This window comes from Rhinoderma darwinii, chromosome 5 (genome assembly GCF_050947455.1).
Source record: "Rhinoderma darwinii isolate aRhiDar2 chromosome 5, aRhiDar2.hap1, whole genome shotgun sequence".
Taxonomy (NCBI): domain Eukaryota; kingdom Metazoa; phylum Chordata; class Amphibia; order Anura; family Rhinodermatidae; genus Rhinoderma; species Rhinoderma darwinii.
The window spans coordinates 139,780,786-139,800,549 of NC_134691.1; the positions used below are offsets into that span (position 1 = coordinate 139,780,786).

The 19,764-nt window shown below is 45.0% G+C and overlaps 1 protein-coding gene across 1 annotated transcript; it reads right to left on the minus strand.

Moving 5' to 3' along the window:
* Window positions 1–12,225: 12,225 nt before the first annotated feature.
* SOX4 (SRY-box transcription factor 4) lies at window positions 12,226–16,252 on the minus strand. Its single transcript, XM_075826578.1, has one exon. The coding sequence runs from the start codon at window positions 15,882–15,884 to the stop codon at window positions 14,706–14,708; it is 1,179 nt and encodes a 392-aa protein (XP_075682693.1). The 5' UTR covers window positions 15,885–16,252; the 3' UTR covers window positions 12,226–14,705.
* Window positions 16,253–19,764: the final 3,512 nt, after the last annotated feature.

Genomic DNA, 19,764 nt, shown 5'->3' on the forward strand with positions numbered 1-19,764 from the left:
TAGCTGGCTGATCCCTATTATTACCCGGGTACCCACCGCCTCCAGGGGTGCCGGGAACAGCCGGGTACGATCCAGTACCCGACCATCTGTAGTAATGATTGGGCACCGGGGCGGCCGCAGGCTGGTATTATTAGGCTGGGAAAGCCCAAAAACAGTGGCCCTTCCCACCCTGGTAATGCCAGCCTGCTGCTATCCAGATGGCTGGATATAAAAAAATGGGGGGGGGACCCATTTTTCATAACCAGCCAGCTACAACATAGCAGCAGCCTAGCACTACCAGGGTGGGAAGGGCCACTGTTTTTGGGCCTTCCCAGCCTAATAATACCAGCCTGCGTCTGCCCCAGTGCCCGACCATCACTACGGACGGTTGGGTACTGGATCGTACCCAGCTCTTCCTGGCAACCCTGGTGGCAGTTGGTACCGGGGTAATAATGGGGACTAGTTTTAGCCACTGCACAGGTTAACATTAAGCCCCGCCTTAGCAATGGACGTTGTCAATCAGCCAGCGGCCATTACTAAGGCGATAGTAATAAAGTTGAAAAAAAATACAGATATAGAATTTTTTTTTATTGAAACAAAACCACCACACACAATCCTCATTAACAATTTTACTGATAATAAAAAAAAAAGCTGTCATTGAAGTTGCCCTCATATCCGAAGTAGTCCAACATTCGAACATGTAAAAAAAACACAAACACACGAAAAAAAATTACTAACACATAAAAAAGGAAAGCAATTATTATTCTTACCTTACCTGGGTCCAGCGCTGGAGCCACAATGTCAGCGAGCTAGGCCCTGTATCTAAGCCTATAATGTGTGATAAATTCTGTTGAGCCACTACATCTAGTCCCATCAATAGCTTCCGTTTGCATCATCATTGATCTCAATGGTGATGGAAACTTTGCTAATGGTTTCCGTTTGTAAACAGGCCCATACATACACACACATTTTTTTTGGAGGGTGGACATATGTTAGTACAAGGATACTTACTGCTGGGGCCCTGTATCTAAGTACATCATGTGTGATACTGTCTGCTGGGCCATGTATCTAAGCCTATCATGTGTGATATTATCTGATGTGGCCATGTATCTCTCATGTATGATACTGTCTGCTGAGATAAGGTGGTTATGTGGGACTACCTACAGGGGAATGTATGGCACTGTCTTCAAGGGGGATGTATGGCAGGGGAACTGTGTGCGGGACCATACAGGGGGGTTGTGACAATATATACAGGGGGCATTGTGTGGGGAACTCTCTACAGGTGTCTTTGATTAGAGCCCCGAGATATAACTTTGCTTGGGGACCCAGAAATGCCAAATTTGCCCCTGAGGGTTAGTACAAGTATACATACTGCTGGGGCCCTGTATCTAAGCATATCATGTGTGATACTCTCTGCTGGGGTCATATATTTACGCCTATCTTGTGTGATACTGTCTGCTGAGACAATGCATCCAATTTTATCCAGCGGTGTAGCTACAGGAGCCTTAGTCTTATAGATATGCTATCTCCGATATGTATGTAAAAGGTTGTTTTTTGCGAGGGAGGGGGGGTAAATATATGTCTCGGGGCTTGTGCCCTTGATCTTTGATGACCCTAGCAACGCCCGTGGCCTCTGGTCCAGATGCTGTTATCGAAACTTGAACCAATCAGGTGCAGGTAAATCAACCCAGACCAGGAGCTGTTAGTTACAGCTAGATCTGGACACTTCATGCAGCAGAAACACTAAGATCGTTGGGGGGAGGGGGGCGACCATAAATATACAGCAGCTTTGCACACTGGCACACTTGTAGCTGCTGTATACTTATGTGAAGTGGTTGGGAAGGGGTTAATGCCCTAAAGCTGCATTATAAACAATGACTTGTAAGTGAGCTATATAGCGATTTTTACTTAAGTTTTTGAGGTGAAATCTTAAGAATACTGCACTTTATACCATAATATTCTATAACTTCTATTCCCCTGAAAGAGAGAGAGAAAAATTCAATTTTCTGGACTGAAATATATGTTACAATTCCGGGCAAAGTTAAAAAAAAATAATTTCTTTTCTTTACAGTCAGATGTAGCAAGATGCAACAAAGATAGTCCATTACCAACACCCCCTACAATATACAAAGCAGAAATGTATAGAATTGTGGTATTAGCAGTTGCGACTGGGAATAAGATTACATAGAGTACAGTAGAAAAGTACTTTTTATACATTCAGTGTGGAATTTACACATTCTGCAACATGCACTCAGGATGAATTAAAAAAAAAAAACATGGACTTGGAAAATGTCGGTGCCAGCCTAGTTTTGGTGCAGCACTAACACGTAAGTTACACTAAAGAAAGAATACCAGTTACATTTTAATTTATTTATTCCCCTTTTACAAACTGGCAAATAGGAAAATGGAGGTGGAGGATGGATTGATGGCATGTACCTGCTGCAGCCATTCGGTCAGGAGTATTCTCCACATTATTGTACACTGAAGAGAAGATAATTTGGAAATGTTGCTGACTGGCTGGTGGTCCTCACGATAATAAAACTTTGGCATTGTCACCCACTTCTTAGTATGCACTTGTAGCTAGTAAACAAATTACAGAAAATGGAATTCAATTTACTTAAGAACATAGAAAAAAGCCATACTCACTGATACAAGGGCAGATTAAAAGACCACTTCCCAACAGGATGCAGACAAGACACAATGTTACATGGCGGGGCCGCACAGGAGCAAAATACTGAAGAACAGCCACTTTCACACCTATCATCCATTAGGGGATGTCTGCTTAGTATTAACATTGCACACCGATAAGTCTTTCATAAGGGGCCAGTCACACGGTTACGTGTAGTGCACCATGTTGGCTTACAGCCTATTACTTATGCCCATACTATTAGATCAGGTGGTCTGCCCAGCACCCTCTAAGTGAACCACACAAAGTACTGACACACTATTCTCCCCCAACATCGCAAGGTCAGACTGAATCCTGAAAAAATACTAACCATGATAAACAAGAGGTTTTGGATGATATTTCAGCCAAAATACGCAAGCTTGCAACCCACGCTGCGGGTCCTCATCGTTTCGAGTCCCTACACTAAGGCTGGGTTCACACGACCACTTTAACGTCCGTAATCGACGGACGTATTTCGGGCGGAAGTCCCGGACCGAACTCAGTGCAGGGAGCCGGGCTCCTAGCATCATAGTTATGTACGATGCTAAGAGTCCCTGCCTCTCTGCAGGACAACTGTCCCGTACTGTAATCATGTTTTCAGTACGGGACAGTAGTTCCACGGAGAGGCAGGGACTCCTAGCATCGTGCATAACTATGATGCTAGGAGCCCAGCTCCCTGCACTGAGTTCGGTCCGGGACTTCCGCCCGAAATACGTCCGTCGATTACGGACGTTAAAGTGGTCGTGTGAACCCAGCCTAACAGTACAAATAAATCCCAGAAGACAGGATCAAATTTACTTAAAATCACAGAAAAGGCCTCATTTACTGATATAAGGGCAAGTTAAAACAACAGATTGATGCAGGATGCAGACAAGCCACAATGTAATATGGAGGGAGGTCGCAAAGGTACAAAATACTAATCTAATAGTATGGGCGAGACCACTCGGCTGCTAGTGAGCATAGTGCACTACAACTAGCCGTGTTAATGCCTTATTCATGTGGTTATAATACTAACAGCCCCCCCCCCCCACCAGGATTTGAAGGCGTGTGAGGGTCTCAGTTTTGCACCTGTGTGACCTGGGAACTGGTATTTCAACTTGCCCTTATATCAGTAAGTATGTCTAATCTCAGTGGTAGTCAACACATCACATCATACATAAAATCAAGCACACAGCCATGCAATCTTCTGAGACAAACACCGGTAGTCGATTGGGTCATACTAAAGAGATCAGTGATATTGACTTTGAAAGACATCAACCCCATCGCTCAACTTTGGGATGAAATGGAACGCCAATTGCGAGCTAGACCTTCTCAAACATCATCAGTGCCTGACCTCACAGATGCTCTTTTGGCTGAATTTTCCCAAATTCCCACAGACACTCCAAAATCTTGTGGAAAGCATTCATAGAAGAGTGGACTCTGTTATATCCAGAAAAGGAGGTCCAAATTCATATTGACATCCACAGTTTTGGAATGGAATGTCCAACAAATTCATATAGGTGTGATGGTCAAGTGTTCACATACTTTGGCCAGATAGTGTATTATAGCCTCAACACCCAGACCTGACGCAGTCCTACTAAACCGAACGTAGAGCACCATAGGTATTATGGCAGCTACGAATGGACCCCTTGAAGTTCTACTTAACTGAACTTAGATTATCATTGTTTTTTATGCGGATCTAAGTTTGGATTAGAAGAACCATGGAGAATCTGTGTTGTGGCCATCTTACGACTGTATAAACCAGCCTAAAAAAGTATCAGCAACTGGCTGCTGTTTAAGAGGGCTCATGACCTAATAAATTGTCAAAGTGTTTTTAGCGCATAGAAAGTTAAAGTAAATCAACTGAATTGGACTAGCTGTAGTTCCAGGCACAGCCTCTAGTATGGACGAGCCTTTGAGTCATGGACCTGTCGATGTATTTATTGGTGTGGGTCTCGGAGGACGCAAACATTGACGAGCTAGCCTAAAGATAGCCCATCAATGTTATAATCCCACAGAACCCCTTTAATGTTTTCATCTTGGTGCTCTGTTGACAGTTCGTTTATTTAGCCACATCGAAGACATTTTAGGCACATCCATGAGAGTTACGATTGTTGTTGCAGTCCTTTCTAGAGTTTTTGGCTTGGATTTTGTAATCTCATACCATGGAGGTGCATTGTAATAATACATTTGTCTGGGTTTTGTGTAAACAGTTATAAATATCCAGTGGATAATATTTACTTCTCTAGATGTCTGTACAATTTTAGTGTCACTTTGTTAGAAGCATAAGAACATAACATTAATTGTTTATTTAAATTAAGGACTTTTCAAGGGAGTACAGCAGCAGCAGCAAAAAAAAAACAAAAAACAGTTAGTGAACCCTTTGGCATTACCTGGATTTCTGCATTGATTACTAATAAAATGAGATCTGATTATCTTCTAAGTCACAATTATAGACGAACACAATCTAACTAAACTAATAATACACAAACAGTTGTACTCTTTTACTGAGCACATTCAGAAAGAAAGGGGAAAAAAAATAAGTGAACCCTTGAATTTAAGAACCTGTAGCAATCACCTTCACCAAACATTTCCGGTACCTGCAAATAAGATTTGCACAATGTTGAGGAGGAACTTTGGACCATTCCTCCCTGCTATTGTTTTAGAGTTCAATATTTCTGGGATGCCTGGTGTGCACAGCCCTATTTCGGTCATTCCACATCATCTTGATAAGGCCATTTTAAAACACACTCTTTCTTTTTCAGCTATTCTTTAGTTACATTTACGTGTGCTTTGGATCCTGGTCTTGTCTTCAGCTTGAGATCATGGACTGCTGCGCTTACATTCTCCTGTAAAATGTTTTGATATGCCTTTTAATTCATTGTTCCTTTTACCCTTTCCCAACATCCGCAGTATATACAGCAGAGGTCAGGTGGGGGGAGCATGGAGCGGGCCCCATAGAAAGAGTGTGTCGGCTGCATATTACTGGGGTCCCGCTAGTGACCTCTGCACATTAGCTGTTAGAAAAAGGGTCGGCTCCCTCTGATGTTCCATCCACCCCCCCCCCCCCCCCCCGCGATGTGATCGCAGAGTGCTGATGGTTGGCATGGCAGTGTGGGGGCCTAATGTAGGCCCCAGGTCTGCTATCTTTGTACTCCGAACATGTCAGAGTCAAGATATACTGCAATACAATAGTATTATAGCATATAATGCAAGCAATCCAACGATCACTTTTTCAGGTCCCCTAGGGGGACTAATAAAAAAAAGTTATGAAACACAGTGAAATAAAGCATTTTTAAAAAATATTAAAAGTTCAAAAAACCTCCTTTTCCCATTCTTCCCCAAAAGCAATGTATATATATATATATATTTAGATATATTTTAACATAACTGGTTTAATCGTTACAAAATAACATTACTGAACCCGCACAGTGAATGCCGTAAAAACAAAAAATTTAAATAGCTCTCTTTTGGTTACATCATCTACCACAAAAAATGAAATATAAAAAAAGTCTTTAAAAAGTCACATGTACCCCAAAACTACAGCTCACCCTACAAAAAATAAGGTCTCACATCGCTCAATAGATGAAAAAATAATTTTTAAAAGAAGATATGGTGACACAAAACAAATTTTATTTGGAACAATTATTTTATACCTTGTCGAAGTAGTAAAAACAGAAAAAAATATATATAAATTTGGTATCACCGTAATTGTATTGAACCGCAGAATAAAGTTAACGTGTCATTTATGCCGCATGGTGAATGCTGTAAAAACGAAAAGAATAAATGTTCCCATTCCACCCCTCAAAGATTTTTTTTTTCCAGGTTCCCAGTACATTATATGGCACAATAAATGGTGCCGTGAAAAACTACAATGCAGACCGCAAAAAACGAGCCCTCATACAGCTATATTGACAGAAAAATAAAAAAAAAAGTTATGGCTTTTGGAAGGTGGGTAGGAAAAAGCGAAAATGAAAATCCGAAAAATGGCTATGGCGGGCAAGGGTTAATGATTCAAAGGTGTCCGGGCTCCAAAGGCAGCAAAGCAACCCCAAACCATGCTGGGCTTGCTGGGAGACTGAGCTGCAGTACAAGCCACAGCTTTCCAAATGTATGAGCCAATATGCCGATGTAAACATGGAAGACCCCTTGGCACTCCATCTCGCTGATCGGCAGGCGTCCCGGGCGTCGAACTCCCACTGGTCAAAGATTGCTGGACTGTTCTAAGGACTCCAGGAAAACCCCTTTAAAGGGGTTATCTGGGACTTTTAAAAATTGGCAGAAGGGCAGTACATAATACACTAACAGACACTCACCCCATGAGGTGCCCCCCAGCTCCAAGGCCGAGGTCCTGTACTCTGCCGCTCCAATCCAGGATGATCCTGCAGTGGTCACCTGCCATTCATCGGCACTAGATCGCTGAATCGCCAGTAATTGGGTGCAGCGGAACGTGACCTATAAACAGCACATGACTACTGCAGGGTTTTCCGGGACCGGAGCGGTGGAGAACAGGTTCCTCAGCGCTGGACTGGCACTTCAGGAGGTATCTGTTAATTTATTATATAATGCCATCACCTGCTCTGCTGCCAATTTTGAAAAGTCACTGATAAACCCCCTTAACTAGGTACAGTCATACAATTTTAGGAAGTGAATAAGGGATTAACATTGGCCACAAGATCAGAAATGTTTAAAAGTAGAGAACCCATTAATGACATATTTTGTTATTACAAGCCTATAGATTACCTAGATGAATACTCAATATATTACAGATACATGACTACCTGGAGTCATAAGTAAAGGTTCACTCTACACAAGTTAAACCAGCCAGTCTGACAGCAGTAAACTGCGGTGTAGGTTTTGAACCCAGTTATACTATGAACATAAAAGACAAAACCGTGCATGTAAATCTAAAAGAAACTCAGCGTTGGGAGCGCTCAATGAAAACCACAGCAGTGTTTCTAAAGGCCACAGCTTATCAGGCATAGGAAATGTTGAGTGCAGTCTCTTCTGAGTGTCATTTCTCCAGTGCGACAGAAAGGAATGTTCCCCATTAAGTGGAGATTGGCAGCTCTGAAGATGGATACATCGGTGCCTCCACGCTAAGATTCCTTGGCTCAGTGGTTAGCACTGTTAGGCTGGATTCACACGAGCATGTTACGTCCGTAATGGACGGAATGTATTTCGGCCGCAAGTCCCGGACCGAACACACTGCAGGGAGCCAGGTTCCTAGCATCATAGTTATGTACGATGCTAGGAGTCCCTGCCTCGCTACAGGACAACTGTCCCGTACCGTAATCATGTTTTCAGTACGGGACAGTAGTTCCATGGAGAGGCAGGGACTCCTAGCGTCGTACACAACTTTGATGCTAGGAGCCCGGCTCCCTGCAGTGTGTTCGGTCCGGGACTTGCGGCCGAAATAAGTTCCGTCCATTACGGACGTAAAATGCTCATGTGAATCCAGCCTTACCTTGCAGCACTGGAGTTCTGGGTTCAAATCCAATCAAGGACAACATCTGTATGGATTTTGTATGTTCTCCCAGTGTTTGCATTGGTTTACTCTGGTTTCCTCCCACACCCCAAAAATGTAGATAGTGTACTTAGATTGTGAGCCCCACTGGGGACAACTTCTGTATAGCGCTGCGGAATATGTTAGCGCTATATAAGTAACTGAAATAAATAATAGTGTTTTTAAAGTCCAGCTAAGAGGAGCTTGTTCAGTTCTGCAAGGGCTGCAGAAAGCTTGTTTGTGCCTTTCAGTATATAACATACATTTCTAATTTATCCTCGGTATTTGCGGTTACATATTTAGCTTATAGCTGGAACACACACACACACATATATATATATATACTTCTGAACTAGGAGGCCCATGAAACCCTGTTGTTACTTGCCGTTTATTCCACCTTCTTACTTGATGTGATCTTTCTTTTATCACAGCAGAAGGACTGCAGCTGTTGGTGCTGCTGGAAGCATTCATGGCACCTTCTGACCTCTCATCTATTAATCTCTTTGTGGTGCCCGCTTACTTTGGGCTCATTAGAATCAAAGTAATCTTCAATTTTATTTTTTTAACTAGTATTATAGCATAACTAGATGTGTAATTAAACGCCATGTATTCGCTCATGATTTAAAGAGCTTCTAAATGTTTTACTATTAGTGGCATAATATACATAAGTAGTTATTTAGTAATATATACCTAATTCTGTTGTACATATATAATATGGTAGATAGGTATAACTAGTGGAGAACTTGTACTTACAAATATACATGTCCATGGCATAACTACATTCAGAGACCTGGAAAACGGCAAAACAGGAAAAAACGACCTCTATATTACAATAATTACTTTTTTTTTTTTCATGATCATGTGACATAAAAAGTTTACAACCCCTTTAGTCCACATTCACATTTGAATATTAGATCAGTATTTTGCATCAGTATTTGTAAGCCAAAACCAAGAGTGAAACAAACCATAAACAAAAACTATAATGGAAAGATTCACACCTCTTCTGTGTTTTGAATCCACTCCCGGTTTTCACTTACAAATACTGATGCGAAATAGCGTCAAAAATACTGCCGTGTGAAAGCGGCCCAGTGTACCTCCACACTTAAAGGCAATCTGTCAGCAGCTTTGGGGCTTCAAAATAGCTTACAGAGCAAAATATATGGGAGGGTGAGGGCATTTTGAACTAGAAATAGGTTTGATTCCGCTAGGGGGGGGCGGTTACAAGTGCCATTCTCGGCTCCGAGTGATGGCTCTAGCGGCCAATCAGAAGACCACTAGAGCCGTCAGAGGGGCGGGACCTTCACATAAAGTGTCCACCCTAGTGGCACTTACGATCGCAGCTCCGGGGGAATTAAACATAATTTTCTCGTCTATGCAAGTTACATGACAGAGAAAAAACACGTTTAAAATACCCTCCCCCTCTCCTATATTGATCGGTCAGCAGGCCTCAAAACTGCTCACATTCCTTTTAATCAGTTTTCCCATCAAGGCTACCCTGATAAAACAGCTGCCTGAAAATTAGCAGCTCTTAAAATCTCAAGTAATTAATTACCTGTTTATCACCATGTGAAGTTTTATCTAGCCCTACCTTTCCTCTGTAGCGGCCAACGCAGGGGAAATGTAGTGCTAAATGGCAATCATTCAAATAAATGATCCACCATGTAATATATGGCCATGCGGAGTCACTAGAGCCGTTTTTACTAAGCGGCTTATAGGAGGTGTATAGGAAACCCCTCCCTATGATTTTCATATATACTAAGGCCTCATTCACACGACAGGGTTTCCCGGCCGGGTGCCGGCCGTTCATAAATCGTCCGGCACCCGGCTGCATTAGGAGTAATAGACCCCTAATGGGGCTATTCACACGACCGATTTTTTGACGGCCGGGAAAACCGTCCGTCAAAAAATAGGACATGCTCTATTTTCGGCCGGGTAATACACGCCCATCACCGGAATGTGTCCCGAGTGATGGCCGGGCTTTCCGGCGCTTGCGCTCTATCTCCTCCTCCTCACAGCGCAGAGTGCATGTGAGGAGGAGGAGTTGATGCCATTCGGACGAATGGCAGTACACTGTGTGGCAGGGCCGGGGTGTACAGCAGGTGGAAGGGAGCACTGCTCTGGCTCCCTTCCCCTGCTTGTTTTAAAAGCGCCCTGGCCCGGCGACACCTTCGATGGCGCCGCTAGTAGCAGCAGCTGCTGCGGCTGCTACTACTGCAGCGACGCCACTATAGCAGAGCAGGGAGGTATCTCCCCGCTCTGCTATGTGCTAGCCACACTTTAGCTCCCTGAAGGAGCGGAATCCCCGTGTTTTCGGGGATTCCGCTCCTGGACAGAGCGCTTGATGTCTCTGTCCATATCTGGGCAGTGACATCAGGGGAAACTCCTGAAGCGGATTCCCCTTCAGGAGTTGCCGCTGATGTCACTGTCCAGATCTGCCCGGCCCGGAACGGATGCAAAACGTTATGCAAACCGGCCGGGCAAAATGGCCGATTTTACCGGCCGACACTCGGGCTCGGGCGGGACCCGGTCGTGTGAATCCCGCCTTAGACATATAGAAAGGGGTCTCGATTAGGTAGGGTAGGGACACAGTAGGGAATTAATTAAACAGCAATTTCATTATAGTGTAGTCAGGATTCACTCCGTTAGCACGCAGGTGATTTTAAAAAACAACCATGAAGAATTTTATTTTTAATTTTTATTTTTTTTTTAAACTCATTAATGTGAATGAATTTTTACCTTATTTTGTTTTACACTCTATGTGTGTTTAAACTATCCTTTAGTATTTCCATTAGATTACCTCAAAACTGGATGCACATTTTAGCCACAAAGAATTATGGGAAAGCAGGAACAATTTAGCTATAGATTTTGCAAGATAACTGTTTAAAGGTGCAGTCACCCACACCGTCATTTTCATCCACATCAGATTTTTCCGTGACAATTACACCACGTATTCCTATCTGTAAAGAACAAAACCTGCAACTCCTACCTGGTTTAAACTTCTGTGCAGAATTTGGGGTTTCCGGGAAACACTTCCTGCAGCACTCTCTATACGTTTTGTGGAATTTCACCATAGACTTCAATCTAAAATTCGGCAACACGAATACGCAGCAAATTCACCACATAATTCCGCTGCGGAATTGGAGTTGCATATTTTGTGGTATATTTTTACGCTGTGTGTGATTGCGCCCTAATAATGTAAGATACTAAGACATTCATGTGATCTCTGACCAGACTGGAACAAGTAACTGAACTCAGACCTCACTGATGTACAAATCACATCTTGTAGGAGTTATCCAAAGAAAACCAAGAGCATTGAGTTTCCTTTCTAGACATCAAGGTCAGCCCTGGATGACAAACCGTTCCTTTATCTTCTCAGGGGGCAAAAGCGTAGAGCGTGAAGCTGTGCCCCAGATATTGTATCCCAGTTACAATTTACTTAGCGAGGCAAACCACTTGCTCACATAGGCGGATACAATTTTGCGTGGCCTTACCGTCTTGCTTGGCAACAGTGCGGGTCTTCTCTATTCCTACAAGTCATACACCAGGGGGGCTGAATCTTACACTCAACCATTTGGATTGGATGCTTACTCCATTCTTCTCTAATAACCATATGGCATCTTTTATGATCAGTAATGATATCATGCTTTATTTGGCTCTACGGTGTGCTAAATCATGATAAAAAATAAATTAAAAAAATTTAATTTCATTACCATTTAATTTATTTTTTAGTTCTTTCTTTCCTTCAATAATTTGTTTTACTATGAACTCTAATTTTCTAGAAGAAACAAAGAGGTTATCAGTCTGCATACAGTATTCCTCGAAATTTCCTAGACAGAACAAGCTGTGACACTTACTCATTACTTGAAAGAATGGCCTGCCAAGATTTTATTTCCCTACTTGCGTTGTACGTGTTCAGAATAGAAGTCATGGCGTTACATTTTGGATTTTTTTTTTTTTTTTAAGCACGAGGACCAATGCAATTAAATTTCAGGCCTCGACTCCTCCCCCGCAACAGTCCCAGCTCTGGGAAGGCTGGCCTCCCCCCCCCGACATAGGAGCGCACAATAAAGACAAAACCAAATCAAATGTAAGGGTTCAGTTCCAGCTGATTTTATTTCCTTTAAAAAAAAGTTATTTACAGAAGAATATCAACAATCTGACAGGCAGTGAAATAACCATGGTTAGCCGGCATGAAGGTATGCCGCAAATCTTTGTATTGTGGATTGATGGTTAGACAAGTATTTTACACGGCATATTGCACAGGATGGATTACAAAAAAAATGTAAAAAAATTTCGGTTAAAAACAGAGCTGCCTGGTCCGGCAGAAGTTCTAGTGCCTGTCATGTAATACATACATAAAACACACAATCTTTTTTTTTTTTTGTCATTTTTTGCTTATTATATAGACTTAAAAGGTACAAAGATGTTTTCACTTTCATATTTTTTGTTTTTTTTTTCATCTTAAAACACAATAGCTAGAAACCTGAATACATATGCTATCATCATGCCCAAAAGAGACTAAAAACAATCATAGTTTAGCGACAAGTAGAAAGGATTAAATAGTCAAATACGAGAATGAAAATGCAGTACATAGTGTCGCGAACTCAAATCGGCATTTAGATAGGTCCAGTGGTTTAAACGGCACGGTTTGTTTTTTATTTTTTTTGTATTATAAAAAAAGTGCAAATATGTGGTCTAGAAGTTAAAGCTACAGGATCCCTTTTTTTTTTTTTTGCTTAGAATGTGCACTAGCTGCTTTAAAGCATTTGAATACAGACTAGCTTGCATAACCCTTGAGGGTAACCATATTTTAAAGGGTTACAAAAAAAAAAAAAAAAAAAAGCAAGCCTCTGACCATTACAGGAGACTGGCATGGCGTTCTAACAAAAAAAAACACAAGTGTGGCTCAATGTTCTAACCCTGCGTTTACCTACTGGAAACAGGCAACTAACATTGTTCCTCTCTCCTTGAAGCATTAACAGTGCCAAACCCAATGTGCTGCCAACTATTCCACAGAGGAGATGGCGGCACAATAATAAAAAAAATTTCTCTGAAGTAGAGTTATAAAGAGCTATATAAATACTACACAAGGTTATTAATACAAAGACTTTTTTTTTTTTTTTTACGTTTTCAACCGATATACAGTGTATTAGGAATACTCTGGAGGTGTGACTGCTGAGTGCACGAGGCTGGAAGGGATGCTGTGACTTTAAGAAGCCCGCAGACTGAGGTGTGTAAACATGGAGTAAGTCATTGGCTGGTGGAGTTATTATTATTATTATTGTTTGGTGGAGAGATCAACCAGCCTCCCTGTTTGTAGTATTGACAGGAAATTCAAAACTGCAATTGACACCGGTTAAAACACCCCCTTTATATATTTTTTACAAAAATACACTGAGAAAATAATCAAACGTTTTTTCATCTCTCTTCTTTCTTTTAAAAGTGTCAAAAGTCTACATTTAAATATAAAAAATTAAAAGTTAAAACTCTAGCCCTTCAGTGAAGGAGACATAAAAATGGTGTGGAAAGGGAAGGAGCGCTACCGAACAAAAGGAAACATAAAAAAGTTTGGCCATTATAAATAGGTCCACATAGAAAATGGGAGCTGAAGTACATATACAAGAAAGGGGGGGACGGGGACAATATGGATCACCAATGAGGAAGGGAACCCAAAAACGAACAGTCTGTCCATGTACAGCTATTGAGTACTAAGAAGAACACATACATACTCTGAGGAGAAACAATTTGGTCCTGAATCATTAGTTAAGTCCAGCACAGATTTGAGTTGCGTTTGAATCCTTAAAGAGTTAAAAATGAGAAAAAAGCTGGTGATTTTCTTAGGAATCAAACATAGCGCCACCTATCGGCTGTAGATTATCCTAACACTAAAACTGTTCAACAGTCTTACAGAAACCTTAAAAGATAGACAGGATAACATGCTATATTATTAACCCACCAGTGAAATAATCCGACACCGTCACGATTCTGAGAAACACATTGTAAAAGAGCCGCCCTCTCCCCCCAGGTACCACATAAATATGTAACAACATCTCTCCTCCCTGCCAAAGTAGTGTCCTTGTATCAATGTCCATCTCTTCTCATGGATGGGTGCAGAAAAAGCTGGCAGACCCAAAGGTGCCCTCCTTCTCCAGACGTGCAAATCCATTACAGTCAACTAGTAAAGCCTCCCCCTCACCCAGCTACTCGGCCCCACAGTAAGGAGACTGCTGGGGAGGTTCAATAAGGTGGAAGTCTATTGTTTAAACTTTCCTTGTGCTCCTTCCTTCCTCTCCTCTCCGTGTGGAAGGTAAAAGCTGCACTGGTGCTGGAAGGGAGGAATGCTAAAGCCTGGCTGAGATCGGAGCTCTCTCCTTCTCTCTCCCTCCCCACAGGACTGAATGGCTTGTATCTTGTGCAGCAGCAGCCCCTATAAGTGCCATGTTCCCATGTGATGATGCCCAGGCTGCAGTGCTTCTCTCTGGTGGGGACAGACAAGTGCCGCTAATAAGACAACAATCCCTTGTATGTAGTCCGTGTAAAGCGGATCCCGGACGCTTCGTCATGTCGTGACCTGGCTCAGTAGGTGAACACTAGGTTGGAGATACTGGACTCCAGCCAGTCCCCGGAGATCATCTCACTCACCTCTGGCGTGCAATAGTCCGGGAACTCGAAGTGCGAGCCAGAGCCCGCCTCAAAGTTAAAGTCCAGGTCTCTGTCCAGGGCGGAGGAGCTGAAGCTGCCCAGTGACATGCTCTCAAAGCCCGGGCTGGGGTTCAGCTCCAGGAGCTCGTCCTCCAGCTCCTCGTCCGAGGAGGAAGCCGATGAAGAGGAGGAGGATGCGGAGGAGGGGGAGGATGCAGCCGAAGAAGAGGAGGAGGAGTGAGAGGAAGACGGGGCCGGGGAGGATGCTCTCGGGTAGCCGTCGTTTTCGGATGGAGAGTCCGGGGAGTTGTGCATGGAGCTGGCCCCGTCGTCGTAAAGGCTGAGCGGGTCACTGGCCTCGCCAGAACTGCAGCTGAGAGTCGGACTGGCAGGCACGGCCATGGGTGATGAGCCTGGGGCGCCAAATATGTACAGCCGGTGTTTAGGCTTCTTGCTATCAGGGGCGGCCTGCCGGCTGGAGCTTCCCGCAGTCCGGGACTTGTACAGGGAGTGGTGGTCCAGGATACACGGCTGCTCAGGGAAGGCTTTGCTGCCCAGGACCAGCTTGGTGTGCGGCTTACTGCACAGCTTGGCACCGCTGCTCTTCTTCAGCGGGGGTTTGGTGGAGCTGCAGCTGCCAGGGTTCCCCGCACCGCTGCCTGCCCCTGGGCTGCTGCAGCCCTTCTCTCCGGGCTTGGAGGCACCAGACTTGACCTTCTTTCTGGGCCGGTACTTGTAGTCCGGGTAGTCGGCCATGTGCTTGAGCCGCAGCCGCTCGGCCTCCCGGATGAAGGGGATCTTGTCACTGTCCTTGAGCTGCTTCCAGCGCTTGCCCAGGCGCTTGGAGATCTCGGCGTTGTGCATGTCCGGGGACTGCTCCATGATCTTCCTGCGTTCGATCTGCGACCACACCATGAACGCGTTCATCGGTCTCTTGATGTGGCCGCTGGGCGTCTTGCACCAGCTCGGATCATCAGCTTTGCCCCCGGTGGAGGCAGTAGAGCCCGGGGTAGGAGAAGATGCCATATCCAGCTCGATGCCGACCCCGGACTCCGAACTCTCTCCTGCCAGCAGTGCCTCTGTATTCTCTGCGTTGCTGCTCTGCTGCACCATGGTGACGAGTGGAGCGTCCCGGCTGCTGTGTCCCGGCACAGTGATCCAGGCACTGGAGCATCCAATACACTGACGAGGCGGGCCACGTTGTGCTGCGCTCACTTGGTTACTGGCAGCTCCAGCGGCCGCTGGCAGGCATCACTCTGTCTTTATGACTTATTATCACTGGAGTTATTAGTTTTGTACGGCTCCAGTCCAGCAGTGCTAGAAAATAGAATCCCAGGTAGGAGCAGTGTGTGTAGTCCTGAGAGGAGTGCGGGGGGTTACACACACAGATGATCAGGAGACATGGAGTGTATAGGATAAGGGAGGCGGTGTACACACTAGCGCCGCTCCTCACACAGCTAACAGCGCTGCTCTATGCAGCTTCGCGTCCCTTTATCCCTTCCCCGGGCGCTTCGCAGCCAATCCCGGGCTGTTTCTAACGTTTCCTCGTGCCAAACACCGCCCCCTCGCCGCTCATTGGTTGGGAACGCGATGCAATAATAATCACCGCGTGCAATGAGAAGCTCCAGAGCTGACCTCATTCCGATTCACACTGCAAACTTTCCTGCGAGGCCGGGGGAGACAGCCCCACGTATAGATAGATATACATACTACATGTCGCCGTAATGTACATATATGTATACACACCTACACTGACTGCTCTATAGACCGCCTCACTACTCCTCACCACCTGTATGCACAGCATTACCTCACTGCCTATATCTACACTACACTACAGAGCATTACCTCACTGCCTACACCTGAATTGTGTGTGTGTATATATATATATATATATATATTGCACATCTGATCATGTCAACACTATTACCTCACTGTCTGTGTATGTAAATATTTATACATATTCACACCTATGTACTGCAGACCTCACCGCAGACACATATCCATACACAGTACACTATCGCACATCTAGCCGTGACCAGTATTATGTAATGTAAATAGTCTACATATAAACCGCACTGTCCATATATACCTGTAACCCAGAACCATAGTATTACTCCACTACATGTATATAGACTTTATATATATATCACTCACTGTCTGTATACATATAACATGCACAGTATTACCCGTGTATCTATCACACACAGCATTACCTCATTGTATACTATATGTATGAGTATATATATATACACTGCACACCCCTCAGCCCGCAGCCATACACCGAGCACATGTGCTTGCATTGTTTATGTCTATCACATCCGAGCTGAGGCTTCGCCCTCTCCTACCACATAGAAGTGTGTATATATATATATATATATATATATATACACACACAGCACACACGTCACACCTGTGTATTATCTATACACACCGTGCAGCTCCCCTCACATGTGCACCAGCACAGCAGTGCTCCTCAGGGTACAGTGACACCACCACTGGCTGCATACAATGTAATACACATGGATGTGCGGCGCTGGCAGCAGGCATGTGGCTCTGGGCATACATGGCTGACGCTGCTCTCCCTCCAGTGCACATTACAAGGTGTCCTGCGGTTTATTAGTAGTGAGTGGCCCTAAGTGACATTATCCTCATGTCTAGTGACACCGTCACATTGTCCTCGCATCACGCTATTACCACACAAAGAAGTGTGCAGGAGTGTCATGTTATCACATATCAGTGCTGCTGAGGAGAGCTACCAGAGCCCAGGCGGCAGAGACTGTGCCAATGCCAGTTACGCCCCCTCTACATTCATCCCTCAAACCACAGCATGTTACCATGGAACACCTCACAGCGTCAGAATGGCAGGACACGCTCGCCAGGCAATGTCACGGTTATGTGTAAAAGGCTCCGGGGCTGCCTGCTATATTATACCGTGGTAAGGAAGCGGGCACAGCCAGCACACGTGCTGCTTGTGTGGAGTCTCCCTCGGGCCAGTGAAAAGAAGGCGGCCAGGAGCGGCAGCTGCACGGGGAAGGGCACGCAGCAGCACAAGGTGACATGGGAGGCGGCTGTCTCTCCTCCCCGTCTTGTCGGCATGTAGCAGCCTATGGGCGGAGCCGAGACGGCCAGGCCTGCCTTGTTTACACAATGAGGTCACGCCCACTTCTCCAGCAGCAGGGGGTGTGTGCCGTCTGGCTGACTGTCTGCGGTGGGGGATGGGAGGAGAGGCTGCTGCTGCTGAACCCGAGGCGGCTGAGGTCAGCGGCACTGATTGCACGGGCTCCTTGTCACTATTATTCATAGCACGCTGCTAGGTGTCTGGGAGGGGGACTGACATCACATTAACCCCTGCTGTACTGCTGCCTGCACCACGCTCTGCCCCGCAACAAGCCTGTCACATCCCCAAATGTGTCCTCAAAGGGAGCGTGGCAGCTATTGAGCATGGTAACACGATACACGCCCACCGCGCGGCACAACTGATCATGCACGCGACCGTTGTGTCATTCAGGCCGTTTTTGACGGCACCCGATAGTCTTCACGGACCCGTTCACGTCGGGTCCGTGAAAAATGATCCGAGGAAAGAGGGGACATGTTCTATCTTTCCTCGGATCACTGACGGGACTCGGCCGGCGTACATGTGTGCTGCCGCTGCTTGGAGACAGCCCGAGCCGCTGCCCTATAGCCGTCCGCTGCCGTGCTCAGCTTCTGCACAGATACAGCTCTATGATTTGCTGCGCGTGTATCCGGGTGCAGGGCTGACATCAGGCAATGTGGCTGGCGGGTGGCGCACGCCATGTGCCCGCCGCATAGATCTCCTTCTGGATAGAAATGTCGCTGCAGTCACAGGAGACTTGTCCTCACGTCCCATGGTGTGTTGTTACACGACGTGTTTGTCCCGGACGGGGTAAGAGTTCACCCGAGGTTGCTTGCACTGTCTCGGGTCAGGCTGAGCAGCAGAGAACGCTGGGTGGCAGCGCTGAGCCTCCACGTCTCGTACAAGCAGACACTGCACACACAGTCATCAGGACAAGTCTAGTAAATCTATCAGGGTGCCAGGCGTGTGCCCACTAGATGCCAACAATGACTGGGCAGGGACAGATCTCCCTGAGCACTTCCCTGGACTTGTCATCACCTGGATATTGTTTCTCTCCCAAAGCCCTATAAATGCATGACATCTGCCCGATACACTCACCTCTCCTAGCGATCAGCATGCGTTCTGCCAACCTGTGTGCCCGAGGTACAAGGTCTTTACACAATGCCCTTTGCATTGATGAGACCCCTAGGACGGTACTGGGAACGACATGGTTACAGTATTGACATACAACCCAGTATTACAACCCAGCTATTTTGTTCATTGTCACATGCCAAGATCTAACTTTTATTTTTCCTTCGGTGTAGCCATATGAGGGCTTGAAGTCTTTATTGGTACTATTTTGGGGTACAATATAATTTATTAATTCGCTTTTATGCATTTTTTATGGGGAGATGCAAAAAAAACCCACCAATTCTGCCATTGTTTTTTTTGCGTTTTATCCCCGCTATTTAGTGTTTTGTAAAAATAAGTTAAAGGGGTTGTCCGGGCACGGGGCGGTTTTTCATACTGATGACCTATCTACAGGATAGGTCATGAGTATATAATCAGTCGGGGTCCGACATCGGACACTTCACCAATCAGCTATTCCGGTGACAGCATCGTGGCCGTGCTGCAGTACTACATCTCTGCTCCTATTCAAGTGATGGAGTATGGCTGCTATACAGTGTACGGAGCCGTGTGCTTCCAACACCGGCCGCTGCATGACTTCTGTAGCCCAGAGGCAGCTGGAACAGCAATCATATACTGATGTCCTATCCTGTGTGCCCGGACAACCCCTTTAACTTTATTTAACACATCGTTACGATTGCAGTGGTACCAAATATGATGTACAAATCGTTGTCAAGATTTAAAAAATAATTGTTAATGAAAAAAATGTTAAAGAAAGGGGTTTATTTATTT